We start from the raw sequence: 17,343 nt of genomic DNA on the forward strand, positions 1-17,343 counted from the left end.
GTGTGTTTATGTGTACGTTTATATATGTATGTATTATGTATACATATATATATATATATATATATATATATATATATATATATATACATACATATAATAATAATCATGTATATGTACATAATATATATATATATATATATATATATATATATATATATATATATATATATATATATATGATATACACCGGCCACCATGTATACAAAACGTACATGTGCTGTTTGTTTTTTTTTTTTTTTTAGATTACGTTTTACATCTAGGAGCCAACAGCAGTGGCTCGCATTTTAAGTGAATCAAGTCCAAACTATAAGTCAAGAATAAGGCACTTTACTATAACACTGTGATATGGACACAACTCCTTTTTGCAGCCACATATTTCCCTTCTTTACTATCCAGGCTCCCGATATTTCGGTAATTCTCCTTACAGTTTTATAGAATGTGATGGTTCACCAGCTCCTATGGTGGTTTCATGTTCGCGATATGATATGGCGTCACGTGTTCAATGTGGCGTCGCGAAAGGGGACGTACGAGACACGTCGAAGCATTACAAAGTGCAGAATGTGTCCGATTTGATGTTGTAAAGCCATTAAGTCGGTACTGCAGGTCCAATAACTTGGCTGCGCTTGAAATTTCACCCTTATAACTAATGCGTCTGTGATGCCGACAGTTGCTGAATGTCTAGCGAGAGTTACAAACCTCCCTGAGACAAAAACAAGTCCTGGTGAGTTGCATGACAAAGTTAGAAACCACTGATGATAAAAATACGAAAAAAAAAGGTCCGGTAAAGTATGTTTCACTTCCTTATAACGTTTCGACTATTTCTTTAGGACTGCATCAACTTCCCTAGAAAAGGGCATCAGACAGATCATCATTTGACATCGATTCACTCAGGACCTATTATACCCGCCTTGGTCACACCGTGTAGTCAGTAATGTTGTTAACACACACACACACACACACACACACACACACACACTTTTTGTTTTTGTTAATCTTTTATTTTTCTTTCTTTTTCATATGAACAATAATATACAAATTACTTCATTGCAAAATACAAATTTCATTATGACAACATAGATTCCACATTGTCAATATTACGAATGAAAAAGAAAGAATTTTGTATATAGAAAAAAAACGGATAAAGGATAAAGAAAGGGCAAACACATGTATAGGGAACAAGACAATCTTCCTCCTCCCCCCCCCCCCCCCACCCCAACCCCATATCCGGTGAACCCCCTCACATTCTCACTCGCTCAAGTACTCAAATCACAAAGTTACAGTGCTGATACTGCCAAGGAAGCATTAGTTATGGTTGTGTAGGATGGTAAAAAACCCCCAAAACGAACAAACATACAACCAACAACAGAAACCCAAGCACTAACATCTTACAGACTGCCGAACAGATGATAAGAAATAAGTTCAATGAAATTGCAATATATACTACACTTACATTACATAAATATTTAACTCATCCAATTTCAATAAATGTAACCCTATTCTACAAATTTTAGTCGCTAATTCCTTTTCATGATCTTTATAATCTGTAATCATTAAAATTTCATTCGTTGAAGGAAGCACTCCTTTTGATCTTAAAAAAAAAATATGATTTTATTATTTCATTATGAAAATAATGGAATTATACATTTTAATTCTATGAGAGTTTCCTTGAATCCCTATAAGAAATTAAATTCTAGTCACTAATATGTATTTCCCTCAAATTTAATCTATTTATTATTTCTTGCCAAGTTCTTTGAACTTGTTCACAAAGCAGGAATACATGTGGATACGTCTCGTCCTCCTTTTTACAAAAAAGAACATAATTTATCAAATACAAATACAAATCTATATACCACCCAGTAACTTACATTGAACTTCCCTGTGTACTTATGACAAATTACTGTACGTCTTATTCTCAAAAATATTTCCTTAATTTCTTCCCTACCAAATTTATATTGATTGCACCCATCATGCACACACACGCACTCACATTGTTATAATGATTTCTGTGTATAATTACAAATTTCTTTCCGTATCATACTCATATCACTATCATTTTGCCTTAATGTAATTCATTAGCAGGTATATGCCAATATAGTGAATCCCAAATATAGACCTATAAGCAAATAGGTGAAGTCGAAATCAGATCAATCAATACAAATCAAATATGAAAATAAATGGTTCATTAAAGCTGCAATGGTCTTATCTGTCGACTTCCCTTGCTGTCAGAAAAATAAGAAGATGTTGTCAGAAGAATAAAATCCAGAATGAATATAGGGCCCACTTGTATACCCAAACAAATAGCCATATAGAATCACATTGCAGCGGTCTTCTTCCCGTTTGAACCCATGTATTTTCAAAGCATGCATGCAGCCACTCAAAAATAGGCCCATTTGTATGTGCCAGACTGGATATGACTTATAGATAGGAAGACAATACTCATTTATTTGTTCAGGTTTAAATTATAAAAAAAAAACAAAGTGAACAGGGTAATCACGTTCAGGGCCCAAGGGCCTGTTTTTCAAGTGACACTGTTACAAATAGCATATATTGCAAATAAAAATCACATGATACAACAGCAACAAAAGAGAAGGTAAATGAACATGGAGGAACAAACAAGATGTGATATCTTCATAACTAAAAAGTGATACAAAAATAAAAGATAAGAGCAGTAAGAAATAATCAAATGCAAGGTCAAATAAATCACGTTACCAATATGTAGAAAACAATGAGCAAGAGCCAAAGTAATACGGTTACAAGTAGAAAGTACACTTTATACACTATTCAAGAATATTGAAATACTGCAAATTAGAGGTTCACATTGTGCAACACCAACAAAAAAACAGAAGGCGAAACAAACAAACAGACAAAAGGTAATTGAAAAATAAATAGAATGTGAGCAAAAAATATGCGGTATCATACACATTTAAAAGATGCAAGGATAAAAGATAACGGCGCATTTAGAAAGGCAATTAAGGTTTAAAAAAAAAAATCATAATACCAAAATATACCAAAAACGATGAGCAATGAAAACCAAAGTGATACAGAAACAAAAAAAAAATGTATACTAATGTGTATGAAATATACTGCTCGTCGTTGTGACATATCAAAATACTGGGTTTATGTTTGCTGATCGAATTTGTCTTTTAAACCTTTTTCGAGGCAGTTTGACGCTTAGATGAAACTTGGAAGGTAGTTGAAAAGAGCGCAAGCGAAAAAGAAATGTGTACGTTTTTATATTCTGTTTTAGGCACGGGGATGAACAATGGGCAGGATAAGGCATTTAATGGTTTCGTACGTGACTTGACCCCCAGTAGCCATAGGGCATAAGTAAGATGGAGCTAATCCGTTCAAGACTTTATACGGCTATTGTAATATACGCAGTACTGATGGATTATACTCGATGCGTTTTGTATACACTTTGCCACCTTAATATTCAACAAGTTGTAAACGGGAGAATAATGATCTGCCTGTAGTACCAGTCGGGCAGCTTTTGGACCCTTTGTAATTTGACCAAGTTAGTCTTGTTGCATGTGTACCAAATAGTAAAACAATAGTCGATGTTTGGCAATACCAGTGAAAAGTATAATTGCACAGCCATTTTCATGGCAATACAAGACCGAATGCGCCGAATGCAAGGTAATGTATACTGGCTGTCTTTTTTTACTTTTTTGTTGTTGTTGTTATAGGTAGAATGTTGTTTAATACTTTCCAGGACTTACTGGGATTATTACCAGTTTCAGACAGTCTGCTTAAAAGTGTTTCTTGCGTAACTTAATTCTTTGTGTAAGGACATACCACAAGCTCAGAGACTGTAAAGTTGAAGTTCATAGCTCATTTATGCTTTTCGACGCATTGGGGAGTGTGAGTGGGAGTGGCCCTTGGCATCCAGACCGCCAATAATTCTTATTGAGGTTGTTAGCCTTGTTGCAAGCCACCATGGTATCGTTCCCAGTAGAAGTCTTCTTAATTTGTTCGACCAATGTTTTTGCTTATTGTGGCCAAGTTTTCTCTTGCGAGCTGGAGGTAAATCGTCATAATCCATTGCGTAACGACCAGCTCCTTTCTAAGGAAGACATGTTTCTATGATGGTAATCACGTAATTGCTTTTGGCTATATATTCCTACTTTAACAAAAAATCGCCTTCGCACTGCAGTTAGCCGATTTCGTATGCAGTATGATGCACCAATGGGGCCCTCGTCCGTCAGCAGCTAGTGCGATGCAAGTGCTGAGGACTACATCCTGTCACGCACCATGAGTGCATCATGTAGGCTTGGACCTCCTAGGAACCCTCCCACCGACTTGGCCAACCCAAGGCGTGACACCATAAGATGGTGACGGCAGCTTCGTGACGCAGTGTATAGCAGCCTCATAGCAGTGTGATCTACAATAGTAGCAGTGCTAAGACTTTATGCGAAAGAATAAGAAGAAGTGATATACTGTACGGGAACGCGCAAGTACAAATAATGTGCAGAAATTGATGAAATAAAAATCAGTCGAGTTACTTGGATGGACATTGTCCATGCACTAAATGACATTTTTTTTTTTTCTGTAAAGAGCTACGTACTTAAAGAATAACACATCACTTTTATCTGATAAAATCGGCTTTTCAGAAGTTTTAAAAACTTTTACGATATGAATACATACTTTTACTTGGGATGGGATTGACTTAGTTGTTCAATGGGTTTTATCATTAGGTTGAGTTTAAAATTATATATCGCTACCTCCTTGGTACACTGCGGCCAAGGAGGTTCAAGAGCTGGATCGGCAACTGGTTGAAACTTTCTTATGAAGATTCATTTTTAACGGTAATATAATATATATTTTGATTATAAAGACATCAGTATTTAGTAATCATATAAATCTGAGCTGTTTGTATAATGTTTTGAAAGTGTTTTATATTGCACTTTTCTGCAAAGCCCATTTACCACGTCTTTTTCGATTATTTTCGACAAATGAATCTGATGTGGTGTAAAATTCAAGTATAGTTTTTCATAAATTGAGGTGTCGGCGGAGCGTTTACAAAAGTGGGGGGGGGGCACTTCCGGGTTTGATGAGCTAACAAGCGAAAAAAAAAAGAAGATCCTCAGCTCATCTCTCCCCTTCCACTTCCGGTTTCTTCAGCTGACAATCAAAAAAAAAAGGGGGGGGGGTCTTCAGTGGAAAGACATAACCTTACCGCGATCACACTTACTTCAAGATCTCTATCTATTTCTTTTTAGTGTCACTTACGTACTTCCGGGCTAAAAAAAAGTGGGGGCCCAAATAAGTGATGACACCTGTATTCCTTTGTATGGTGAACAAAAAGTGTGGGGGCCCGATCGAGCCCCTACGCCCCCCCCCCCCCCCCCCCCCCCCCCCCGGTTCCGGCGGCTATGAGATTATTGTGTCCAGACATGCCACAATCGAGTAATTTCTATTTTTATTTCACCAATTTCTTTCCATGCATCCCTGCGTCTTTGCAATTGGAGCCTATAAATCTATGCCGCTCATCTTTTATAAACAGAAAACTAATTAACATCAAAATACATAATCTGTTCCTGTAGAATGGTTGGTCATTATGCAATGAGAGATGAATTCATCGTCTTCCAACCTGTGGGGCAAATTCAATTCGACACTAAACATACTTAGCACTTCAAATATTTTTTGAGTGGCGACACTGAACATAATACGTACATGGGATGAGGGGAATAGACTTGTGACTCCGCCTCTTGAACCTACAGGTGCCTCTTTGGTACCATCGACACAAAAGGGTACTTCCACCTGCACCTCCCTGAATGCACATACTAGTAGCGCACACAACCAACACAAACACTACTCGTGCAGCGGCTGCCTGTGTTACGTTTACTAGTATACATACGCGAGATGATGTGCAGCTGGTACATGTAATACGATGAACTGATGGCCTGCTTCTCCCAGCTATTAGCCTAGCCTATAGGTGGTAGAGTTTGTAATACATGTATAACTGATATTTGGGCATACCCCATCGTGTCTTGGAGTGTGTAACTATTCCCCCACCGATACATGTGTTCTAGTCTAGACTAGACTCGAGTCAATCATTGATGATAATAGAGTCTAGTGCCAGTTCCTGTGGCACAATCATCGAAACGGAACTGCTCTCCTGCCTGGTCGCCGCTCCTCCCGGTCCCGGGCGCCCGCCCGAGTACGTTACGTACCCGCTGACCGATGTGTGCTGAGCTGGTGCGGGTGAGTTGCTGGCAACAAGTTCAAGTTCAAGTTTATTCAAAGTTTCCACAATACAAAAATTACATAAGAACAATAATATGAAACAAGGAATACATTGTTGAATATGTGCGATTAAAACAATTTGCAGAATATTTGAATATAAATTGACAATGCATGTAGATTGTAGATGATAGATGTAAAGTGGAGGGGTCCGAAAAGCAAGCTTGTATAATAAGACCCCTGAAAAGGCAAGTTAAGACATGTAATATAACAACTCACTAATATATTATTACTCAAACTAGTATAGAATGAATACAGCTAGGAGGGACTAGGCCCTAGGGTGAGGTCTAGTAGAATCTACGTAGTAAGCATCATTTCTCCAGTCACTAGTGAGAGTCTATAAACAACATCACTGGTGTGTTGTCTGAATTTATGAATCAGAGATTCCAACTATTGACCAGCTAACGCTATGGCTACTATTTCTAGTACATTACAGGTAAGATACGGTAATGGTCCCCCCCCCCCCCCCCCAGTTGCATGGGCAGGAAACACAGGGCTGAAATCTGAATAATTATTATGTTCCGACTATCAAATGAGTAATCTTATTCCTGTTGTGTTGACTGTCATTGCTTGAAAAAAATCCACACTATTCTCAAAAGCAGCTTCAAATGTTCATGTAAAGTTCCAGAGATGAGAAGGAAGGGGAGAGGGGAGGGGGGAGTGTGACCAACCAGATGCCAATATTATTTTTCTAACTGAATTATAGACAAATGAGAGGAACATGATCATCGATTGAATGTCATGATGCATCAAGGCCAACCATGGAAGCGTTCAAGAACAGTGATTACTGTGTGGAGTTCATGCCATCATACTGTAGTCCAGCTTGCACATTTCGTAAATAGATAAAAACAATGAGTCATTATTAGATCACGAAATGTCATACCAGGTCGTCAAATTTATCTGTGCAATGTTGTGATCAAATTTTTCTTTAATTCATGAAAGTTTGAAATTATGTATGATTGCATAATTCCAATTTGCGGTCTTCCTTCCATCACAGGATTGTTTTTGTTTTAACTCTTTCTGTATGTCATTCTCAAATTACCATAGATCTCATCCTCTCATGCAAAAAACCCACTAGGTTTCTATAGGGAACACTGCTGGTAAAGTATTGTTGCATAACACCATCTCCTAGTCATGTGGAGCACCATTATCTAAATATCCAAATGTTGATTAGATCAATTCATGTATGCCAACTTTTAGACAGAAAAATCTGTCTGTCCGGAGGAGGGTTTTTTTAATCTTTTTTTTTTTTTACATTTACGGCTCTCCTCAGGATTCCATGAAGCCATACACAGTCTCCACAGAACATATCCCCAACAAGATCTAGATTGATGGCGATCTTTCGGTCAAGCCGACTTCTTACTGGGATTGATTAGGCTCTTGTCAAGTCTATTTATCTTGTCAGTTTATTTCGTTCCATTATATTCCAGAAATCAGCATCTTCCACTCTTTGCTCCCATAGACCTGTCTCTCCCTGATCACACACTGTCGACAATTGTGATGCTCAGGATACAGAAAAACAGTCGGCGACTAACCATGGGTGCACAGCCCTTGTCGCTGTACAAAAGTTGGGACGCCGTGTTGCGCAAGGTGTCTGGTTGGGCTATGTATTATATCTCTGCCAAAGATAAAGTAACAAATTATAGCATGACTAAATCATATAATAATACTCTGCACCCTGTGCATCACTAATGATTTTCTGTGTGTTATTTTTCACTGATCCAGCACTACTGAAGTGAAGTCGTCATTAGTCGTCATTGAACACATGCAGACATGAAGACCCAAGGTCTTATTATCACCTGCTGCTGTTTGTTCCTGGTGTCATCAGCTATGGCACAGTATCAACCTAACTGGGATTCCATAGACTCCAGACCCACCCCAGAGTGGTGAGTATCAATTTGACTGTCATAGTCACAAATGAAATAGATACCACAGATACAGTGTATATCAATCATTTTGACAGATAAAATTACAGGTTGTAACCCACTTGGTATATCTAGCAACTCTTGTTGGCAAACTACACATGGTACATGAAATATAAGTTTACCCTACAGAACCCCAAAGCCTCTTATCATCAGGATATATGTTGAAAAGTATTCCCCATGCGCTATTATCTTTATATATCTGCCATACATCCTTTGCTGGATTTTTTCTGCACTTAGTATGTACAGTAAAAGTTGAAATTTTAGCGGTGATAAAATTTTCACACATTTTGCGCTACCAGAAATTACCTAGGGCAAAAATAAAAGCACTTTAATATTTGTGCTTGCTGTAATGTATGTTCCATAAGTTAATTTCTTTATCCTGTGGAATTAAAGATGATATATGCGAAACGAGTCCTATCCAGCAAAAATATCCACTGACAGTTAGTATATCGAATCAGGTCATGGTGGAAGGTTGAGTTGGTGCTAAACTATGTCTTTTGTGTTGAATAGTACTAGCATCATCGTAAGGACTCTAGAATGACCTCTTTCTTTTATTTCTTTTGTTGTTGATGAAAGTGGTATTTGAGACAAATGACCTAATTGGACTGAGAATCCATAGATGGTTGAGTTGGTGTCATATTACAGACTCTTTACAACAATTTCATGACTTTAACAGTGTACACAAATCTACTAGTACCCTGTCTGTTTGTATGTTTATCTTCCTATCTACCCTGTGTGTCTGTTGCCCCATCCCCCAGGTACGATGAGGCCAAGTTTGGGATCTTCATGCATTGGGGGGTCTACTCCGTGCCCAGTTTCTTCAGCGAGTGGTTCTGGTACCGGTGGCAGGGGGACCCGCCCTACCCTGTCGTGGTGGATTTCATGAAGCAGAACTACCCTCCCAGGTTCACCTATGCAGACTTTGCCGCTCAGTTCACTGCAGAGTTCTTTGACCCCGAACAGTGGGCAGAAATCATCAAGGCATCAGGAGCAAAGTGAGTTTAGACGTCATTAACACTCATGAAGTTATATCATTGACCTAAATAACATGAGCTGAGCTGCACTATGCTATAGCCGGCAACAGTTTACTTTTGGGGAAGTTGCAAACCAGAGTAGGGTATTTTTTTCTAAGGGAAAACATGGACAGACATACACACACAAAATGAGATAAAAAGACAACAAAAATTATCGAAATATTACAAGCATTTCATGAAAAGTTGCAAGGATTTTTATGCAAAACCAGGTCATTGCAGTACATTTGTATGTTTTAGTAAGGACATCTGTCATCTAAATTCTGTGACTCCAAGTCCTTCCCAAAAAAGAAACAATGCTCAGGTGGTCATCCATGCCTTTTGTTGTACACCCCACCCCCCCCCCCCCCATTTCCCAAACCATGCAGGTATTGCATCTTGACCAGTAAGCACCACGAGGGATTCACAAACTGGCCGTCCAATCACTCCTGGAACTGGAATGCCATGGATGTTGGTCCACACAGGGACCTCGTTGGTGAGATGTGACATAAGTGTATTAGACCCCATTTTAGGCATTTAGAGCACTGAAGGAGCTCGCCTGAAGTGCTTAAACTATGTATGAACAGGCAAAGTTACTCCGAGGCACTCTAAATATATGCTCCTCTTGAGGCTAGGTCCAGGAGTGCTCCTGGGCACCATTTCATGATAGTGGTGATGAGCCCTCACAAGTTGTCAGTCCCTGACAATTTCAGTAAACTCCTTGGTTTTGGTTGACTGAGAAAGTCTCATCACTGACCGTTACTCTCGTAATTGTCAGAGATTGACAACTTTCATGAAACGGTGCCCTGAAGTGCTCTAACTCGTGTATAGTCACTAGTGTATGTAGCAACCCTGGAAGTGGTTTGTGGCTGGTATGCTGTGCATATATTTGAGGTTCCCAGATGCAAAGGTTACCATGATATTAAACATGTGTAGTTGCCTCTTTCAGTCACTTCGTGCGTGGTCTAGGTGGAAGATGACTCTCTGTATGAACAAACTTAAAGGGGCATAAGTTGGAGTGGTTCGCAGGAGCACTTCTGTGCCCAACTTTGTGTATAAACGAGGTGTGAGAAACAAAACCACACAGACTGAACATCATACTGTAGAATCACCGTAAACCTGGTGTCAGATATAAGCTGATTACAGGTAGGTCAGGCTTCTTCTTTTTTTTTTCTTTTTTTCCCCCTCATTTTGAGAACCAGGAGCTAAATGTTTGGGTTTTTTGTCTAAATATGTGATAAAACAAAGTCCAGTTCATTCTTTATTTGTGCATGTCGTGTGTATCGTAATGATATGACAGCACACTATAATGAAGATATTTGTATTCTTATTCCCGGGAACATTCTTCAGAGTAAACATTGCTCTTCCAATCTTCTCTCCCATTGTTGCCTCTCATTCCCTGCCAGATACTCAAATTCATGGATCAAGAGGAACATGGTTGTCAATACTCCTTGTCCATGGATGTATGAACTAGATAGAGTTCAGACGACTCGGTGTCTCATACAGTGTATAATGTTAAAGAGCATAATTGAATCCACACTATACCAGTGTCAGTCCTTTCATTAGCTAAATGATGAAGTGATATTCATATTTTCCCTCCATGACCATGTAATCTTCCAGGTGAATTAGCAGCTGCTATTCGAGGCAACACAGATGTTCGCTTTGGCCTCTACTTCTCCTTGTTTGAGTGGTTTCACCCCCTGTATCGCAAGGACAAGGCCAATGGATATACTACTACCGATTACAGAGATGTGAGTTCGAGTCTTTCCTCCACGATTTTCATTTTCATACTATTAAATGATAACATCTTGGTAGCATTGCTAGTCATAGATTTCATGCAAATTGGGTCAGGAAGGGTAATTTGAATTTTACTTAACGTTTTAAATTAGAATCATTGTACTTACAGTTACATGTATTTCAATGTAATTTGAATTAGTTCAAGTTCCAGTGCTATTAGTGAGTGCACAGACTTTCAATGAAGATCTTTTTACTAGTTAATAAAGGACTGTTAAGGTGATAAGAAAACAACTTCATATTATTCACATAATGATAATTGTGTTCAGTATCATTATTTTGTGTGAAAATATGTGAAACTTTTACCCTGATGTTTAATAATCATTAATGTACAAACACGGAATGTCTTATTCTCCCATAGCCAGTCCCCTTTATGGCATTTCTCAAGATTAGTTCAATAGCATTCACTGTTGACTAGAGATGCACTCTCTTAAGCATCTCTCATCATTTAGAAGACAGTGTTGATAGATGTAGCATCCAACCTGTTTGCATTCTTTGCACTCATGCTGACGGTGTTTGGGGGTTAGGAGAGGGTTTGACCATATTTAGCTCATACCCTGTTTGCTCACATAGCTGACTAATGCATCCACTGACACTCTCTATTCACTAGTGGACAAAAAATGTCCTTACACTACAGTCTAGATATCCTTGAGTGGAGATAACGTACTGGTAATAATCCTAATTCCAGTTGTGTTACAATAACCTTTGTGCGGGACTCTTCCGTAGTTATTTGTTAGCAGGTTCATTCAAAATGCTTTGGTGCAGAGTTTAGAAGGGATTAACAGAGAGCCAATGAAATAATTTGGTGAGTTGCAGCTAAGTACATGGGCACATGAAGGATTTGATCTGTTCAACCACAGAGTGCCATGTACTGAATACAGGCTAGTAGTGGCATTTGGGTGTCTGAGGTTTTTATTTTTGTTTTTGTTTTTGGTGGGTTTGTTTTTTACATGTTTGTGCTTGTATTTTTTGTGTATAAATCCTTTCCTTCTCTTTGTTGTACTTTGGTGTGACACATGCATTGCTGTTCATCTGTGTTTCCACAGGCAGTCATGTTGCCCCAGATCTATGATTTGGTAAAGAGCTACAAGCCAGACATTGTGTGGGCGGATGGGGTCGATGCTGCTCCCGCAGAGTACTGGAACAGTACTGTATTCCTTGCATGGCTCTTCAATGAAAGGTGAGGACTGCCTGTATTTCAGTATAGTATGTCAAGCCTGGGATGAACAGCTAATGTGCCACAAGATTGCTCCAAGTCAATTTTAAGGTGGTCAATCTACTCGGTCGGCATAAAAGAAAGATCTTGTGTCCGAAAGAAAACAAATCATGTGTATAATCAGCATTAGCTCAAAGAAGCCCATTGATTGCCTCTTCATATGAAATTAAGTCTTGTCTATTGTTGAGCATGCAGATGCAGGCTTTGTTGCTACAGACTCTATTGCCTAAGCATGCCACAAATCTTCAATCACAATTAGGAAGTTTAACAGGGTGGTGTTTCTTGAGAAAAACTGTAATAAAAACTGTAATAATTTCAGTTGGCCCAAGCAGCTGCTAAACCACACTGTATGCTTCAAGTGGAATGATGGAGCGACCCGGAGATTCTGTTGGCCTGTATAGAAAATGAGTACAGACTGATTGCTCTCCGCCAAAGACCGAGGTGAAAAAACTCACATACTTTTAATTCACAGGTACTCTCCCTCAGCCTCTTGGTCTACACTCTTTTTTTTTTTCCTCCAAGCTTACAAGTTCTCAGGGTCGTGCAATCACTCACAATCACTACAGTTGGGTTTGAGCACAAAGTGCAGCCCAAATAAAGATATCATGAAAAGAGTCCAGACTTTGGACTAGGTTTACCCAGAGTAGACCTGAACATATGCTCTTGAAATATATAATACTGTAGTAGTGAACAACTAAAACTCAGACTTGGGCCAGGTTCAGCCGAGTCCAAAATCAACGAGTACTGCATTTTTTTTTATTTTTTTTTTGGTGATAGTGACCTTTTTGTAATTTTATGTACCAGACAATTTGTCATTGTGTAGATGAATTGAACAAGTATTTGATAAAAGTTGCAAATGTGGGAGATTTAGCTCATGATGAACATTTCTCCTTTGTACCATGGCAGTCCCGTGAAAGACTATGTTGCAGTGAACGATCGTTGGGGATCTAGCTGCCACTGCCGTCATGGTGGTTACTACACTTGCACAGATCGCTACGATCCTGGTGAGACAATCTGTTATCATGGGTTTTCATGTACATTACCATTCTTTTCTTGGGTAATCACTTCATTCAGACCAAAGAACACAGAAAAAAGCTGACAACTTCAAATGAATTAAAGTTTCAGAAATATTAATATATCTATCAATGTTTATACATTTATAGATGGAAATTATTTGCTCTTGTTATTGCTGTTCCATCAAATGGTTTATTGAGAAAATTAGTGATATCTCCTTATATTTGTGGCATTCTTGCAAAATTTTATATGGTAGAATGTTTTATGATACAGCTGAACTATAAGTATGCATTAAATGTGATACCTCAAACATTTTTTTTTTAAATTACTGATCCCAATGGTAAACAGTGGCTTTAAGTGAGGGTACAAGTTGCCAAGAGATTGAAACAGTGACAAAACCATGGATGTCATGGCATTGTGTTACTTTATCACCCAAGGTGTCCTTCAAAAGCACAAGTTTGAGGATGCCATGAGTGTCAACAAGGGAAACTGGGGCTATGCCAGGGAGAAACCACTCCGCAGCTACTTGACCACCCCCGAGATCCTGGTGCATCTTGTGCGAGTAGTAAGGTGTGTTAGAAAATGATAGGATTACAAGATAATGGCAGCCATCAGTATATAGGTGCAAAGGTGTGAAGCGAGTAAAATTTGTGGTATGCAGAAGAGGTGTTATGTGAACTTTACAAATTCATGAGGAATAAACTAGCCTGAAATTTTTGGTCCGCAAGATTGATTCTGCGGTAACTATTCATACCTTTATACACTGATCCAGGCATAATTTAACAAAATAACAACTCAGAAAAGATAACAGTATTACAAAGCTTCTAACACTGCTTCTGACACTGATTAGTGACAGTCTTATTCGATATCGTAGAACTATCCTAAAAGTATAATTTAAGTGTTTTCTGAAGTGTTACATTGAGTATAAGTCCTGAAAGTAAAGTTTTATCCTAGAAATACCCAAAAAAATAATAATAAAAAAATAACAAACGGAAGACCCAGCAAGATGTAAGTATTCCATACCACCATGACTTCTTTGTACAAGAGAACCTCATAATAACAGGACCTAGAAACTGTGACAATTACTGTGTTATATCAGGTTTCTCACCAAAACAAAGTAAGATATAAGAGTTGGGAACCTGCAGAATCACCTTGTTATAAGAGGGTTTTGTTATATCCAACCTTGTAACGAGGTCCCTCCATTCAATATTTCATGACAGCTGTGGAGGCAACCTCCTCCTCAATGTGGGGCCCACTCATGATGGCCGCATTGTCCCCATCTTTGAGGAGCGCCTCAGGCAGATTGGCTCTTGGCTGAAGGTCAACGGCGAAGGCATTTATTCATCTAAACCCTGGAGGAAGCAGAACGATACAATCACCCCCGATGTTTGGTGAGAGAGAAAAAAAAAGTGTCTTTTTGCATTATGCTATCACAAGTGTTCACACTCGGTGATGCATGGTGTTGGCAGAAGCATTGCATTAGTTTTGTGAATGTTCAGAAAATTGAATGAGCAGGACAATATGCTGTATGTTAATCACCAACTTAATTGACCTATGGTGTGTGCTTGTGAGTGGTAAGTGGCATCTTAAAACTCTGAAGATAGGAATATTGACTGTGAAGTTTTCATTTATTCTTTAGTTCCTGACTTTCCTTAAGACAAACAAACATATCAAAAAAGAATATTTGCAAGCATTTGCAATGGCAAAAAGATCATCTTTATCACTTTTCCTAATAGTTTTTGTCCCTTGATAGTATTTCAGATGTTCATTGCTACCATTCATTTTTTTGATTTTTTACAACATTATAGTAAGTCTAGACTAGTTGTGTGTGCAACATACTTTTTTTGATTGAATTCATTTCTTTTTGCTTCAAGACAAGGAATTTGCATTCATCACCTGTGTTTTTCCATGTTTCTCAGTTTCAAATAAAAACTATGGGGTTTTTGCATCAATGTATCTATGTCCAACATTGTATCCAAATGCTTTAAGATTTTCATTATTAACTCCCACTTTTCCAAATGATTAAGGGTTCCATGCTTTTAATAGGAAGTGTGCATCCCTTTCACTTATCTGAAAGTGAGTCTTAGTTGCCCAAGGCTAGGGGGCAAGTGGGTTTATATTAACACCATAATCTTTAATCCTAAAGAGCTCTCTCCTGTTTCATTTTTCTTGACTTTCCTTCATTTGTTTGTTTGTTTGTTTGTTTGTTTGTTTTTTTGCATTTATGTGTGAATACATGTAGATTCATATTGTGGTTTTTTTCTTTATAGCCACTTGCAAATTAACACATTTCTTGTGAATGAGGTAGGATTTCTGACCATTTTCTCTTTATGTCTTTAATATTTTTATCTTTATTGGGGATAAAGGTACACAATGAGCCCGAAAACCAAAGCAGTGTACGCCTTCCTCCTAGCATGGCCTGCAAAGAACATGGTGTACCTCACAGACCCAGTCCCAACCTCTGACACCACGGTGACAATGCTAGGTACAGACCAACCTGTGAAGTGGGTGCCCGGTGCTAGTGGGAAGGGCATGAACATCACCCTGCCCGCGCTGAATCCGGCCACTTTGCCTTGCGACTGGGCCTGGACTCTCAAACTCCAGAATGTTTCCTAGGTCTTTGCACTGAGGCTACTATTAGATTGTCAAGGAGAGTTTATAGTTGCCTTGGTACTTACGAAACATAAGAAGTAGAAATTAATTGTTGATGAAATTAAATCACTAACCTGCAATTGTCAAACTTGGAGAAACAACCTCTTTGGGTGACGAGGGTTTTCCACCTCATGAGTGGAAAATAAAGATTGAATTGAATCTAACCACATTACTACTTTCCCCCACAGTTTCGAGATTTTGTTTGAAACTCTATGTGTGCTTTGAATGCCACTTGCCACCGAAAAACCCATGGCAATGTACACACTGTCCAAAGTCCCTTGCCATCGTCAGCTACAGTGTATTGAACATTTTAAGTGTTTTCAAAGAGAGATTTCCCAGCACAACTGGATCTAAAGTGAAGGATAAGTTATACCTCAATAGATATTTATTGGCTTTTGTTGGTCTGTGTTGAAAGTTGTGAAGAACTTTGCAAAGACAAAATGATAAAGGTTAGCAGTTATGTGTAAAATGAATAGCAGTTATGCAGTTATTTGCACATTGTATGTGTTGTGTGTGTAAGTGCTGATGAATGCATGGTATGAGTTAGAACATTGAAAGGCGTGCCAGGATATACTCCTTATTTATTTTTATTTTCTAGTGAATGAAACATTCTGATCAAAGGACTTGTCTGTGTAACACAGGTAATCACTCATCTTTTTGTTGAATATTACCCTCATTATGTTGACCATGTGATAATTAAATTCCATGCAATACTACCACATCATACATTGATTATGGTACCTTTTATACTCCCTCCCCTGTGTCAAACTGACAACATGCAATATTTGACTTATCTAGGTATTATACAGAGAAATATAAGTTATTTAACCCCTAGTTTGGTACACTTTTTCTGTTTATAAAGTTGAGAAAATCATTGAAAAAAATATAGAGAGAGATTTGACTTTGAAATGTATTGTCGTATATACCATGACAAGTACTTGTATTATGCATACTATAAGCAACACTTCTTCTCAAAAAATGAAAATATAGATATGACTTTGAAATATAGGGTCACATAGGTAGTGACAAGTACCAGTATTATGCATACTCTGTACAAGCATCATTTAGTTGCGTGGAAATAGCAGTACCTCTGTATGGAGCTGATTCACTTTAGATCCTTATGACCAGGACTCTCATTTCTGAGAGACAATGTTCAATCATTTAAAGTTACAAGAATGAGACCTAGTTGCCACAAGAGTAATAGATACGCTTCAAGTTGATAGGTTGCTGTGTAACAGTTATTTGCAGCCATTGTCTTTGTAGTACCAGTAATCTTGAGTGCAATGAAATGGGGCTTGTCAAGTGCTTTTTGCATTTCCCCTTCTGACATATGAACACATGCACACATTTCTTTTTCAACGTGACATTTACATGAAGATCATATTGTATTAGCTATAGCAAGGCTGAATGAATATCGGTGCTCAAGGCAGTTACTGTTGACTAGTTACAATATTGTATTAGCATTCTTCCTTTCTTGTGCAGAGATTGT

General features: G+C 38.3%; 1 protein-coding gene across 1 annotated transcript; it reads left to right on the forward strand.

The window, feature by feature from the left end:
- Nucleotides 1-7,979: 7,979 nt before the first annotated feature.
- Nucleotides 7,980-16,732, forward strand: LOC140231398 (alpha-L-fucosidase-like). Its single transcript, XM_072311524.1, has 9 exons — nt 7,980-8,129; nt 8,927-9,163; nt 9,568-9,674; nt 10,799-10,929; nt 12,019-12,152; nt 13,095-13,192; nt 13,640-13,772; nt 14,423-14,593; nt 15,569-16,732. The coding sequence occupies exons 1-9, from the start codon at nt 8,017-8,019 to the stop codon at nt 15,816-15,818; spliced, it is 1,374 nt and encodes a 457-aa protein (XP_072167625.1). The 5' UTR covers nt 7,980-8,016; the 3' UTR covers nt 15,819-16,732.
- The last annotated feature ends 611 nt before the right edge of the window (nt 16,733-17,343 follow it).

This window comes from Diadema setosum, chromosome 8 (assembly GCF_964275005.1).
Source record: "Diadema setosum chromosome 8, eeDiaSeto1, whole genome shotgun sequence".
NCBI classification, from domain to species: domain Eukaryota; kingdom Metazoa; phylum Echinodermata; class Echinoidea; order Diadematoida; family Diadematidae; genus Diadema; species Diadema setosum.

What these genes read in the sequence shown, in the direction of transcription:
- LOC140231398 (XM_072311524.1), top strand. Translation starts at nt 8,017, where the DNA reads ATGAAGACCCAAGGTCTTATTATCACCTGCTGCTGTTTGTTCCTGGTG. An exon ending in TCCAGACCCACCCCAGAGTG is followed by an intron (nt 8,130 to 8,926) that starts GTGAGTATCAAT and finishes CCCATCCCCCAG; the next exon opens with GTACGATGAGGCCAAGTTTG. An exon ending in CATCTTGTGCGAGTAGTAAG is followed by an intron (nt 13,773 to 14,422) that starts GTGTGTTAGAAA and finishes ATTTCATGACAG; the next exon opens with CTGTGGAGGCAACCTCCTCC.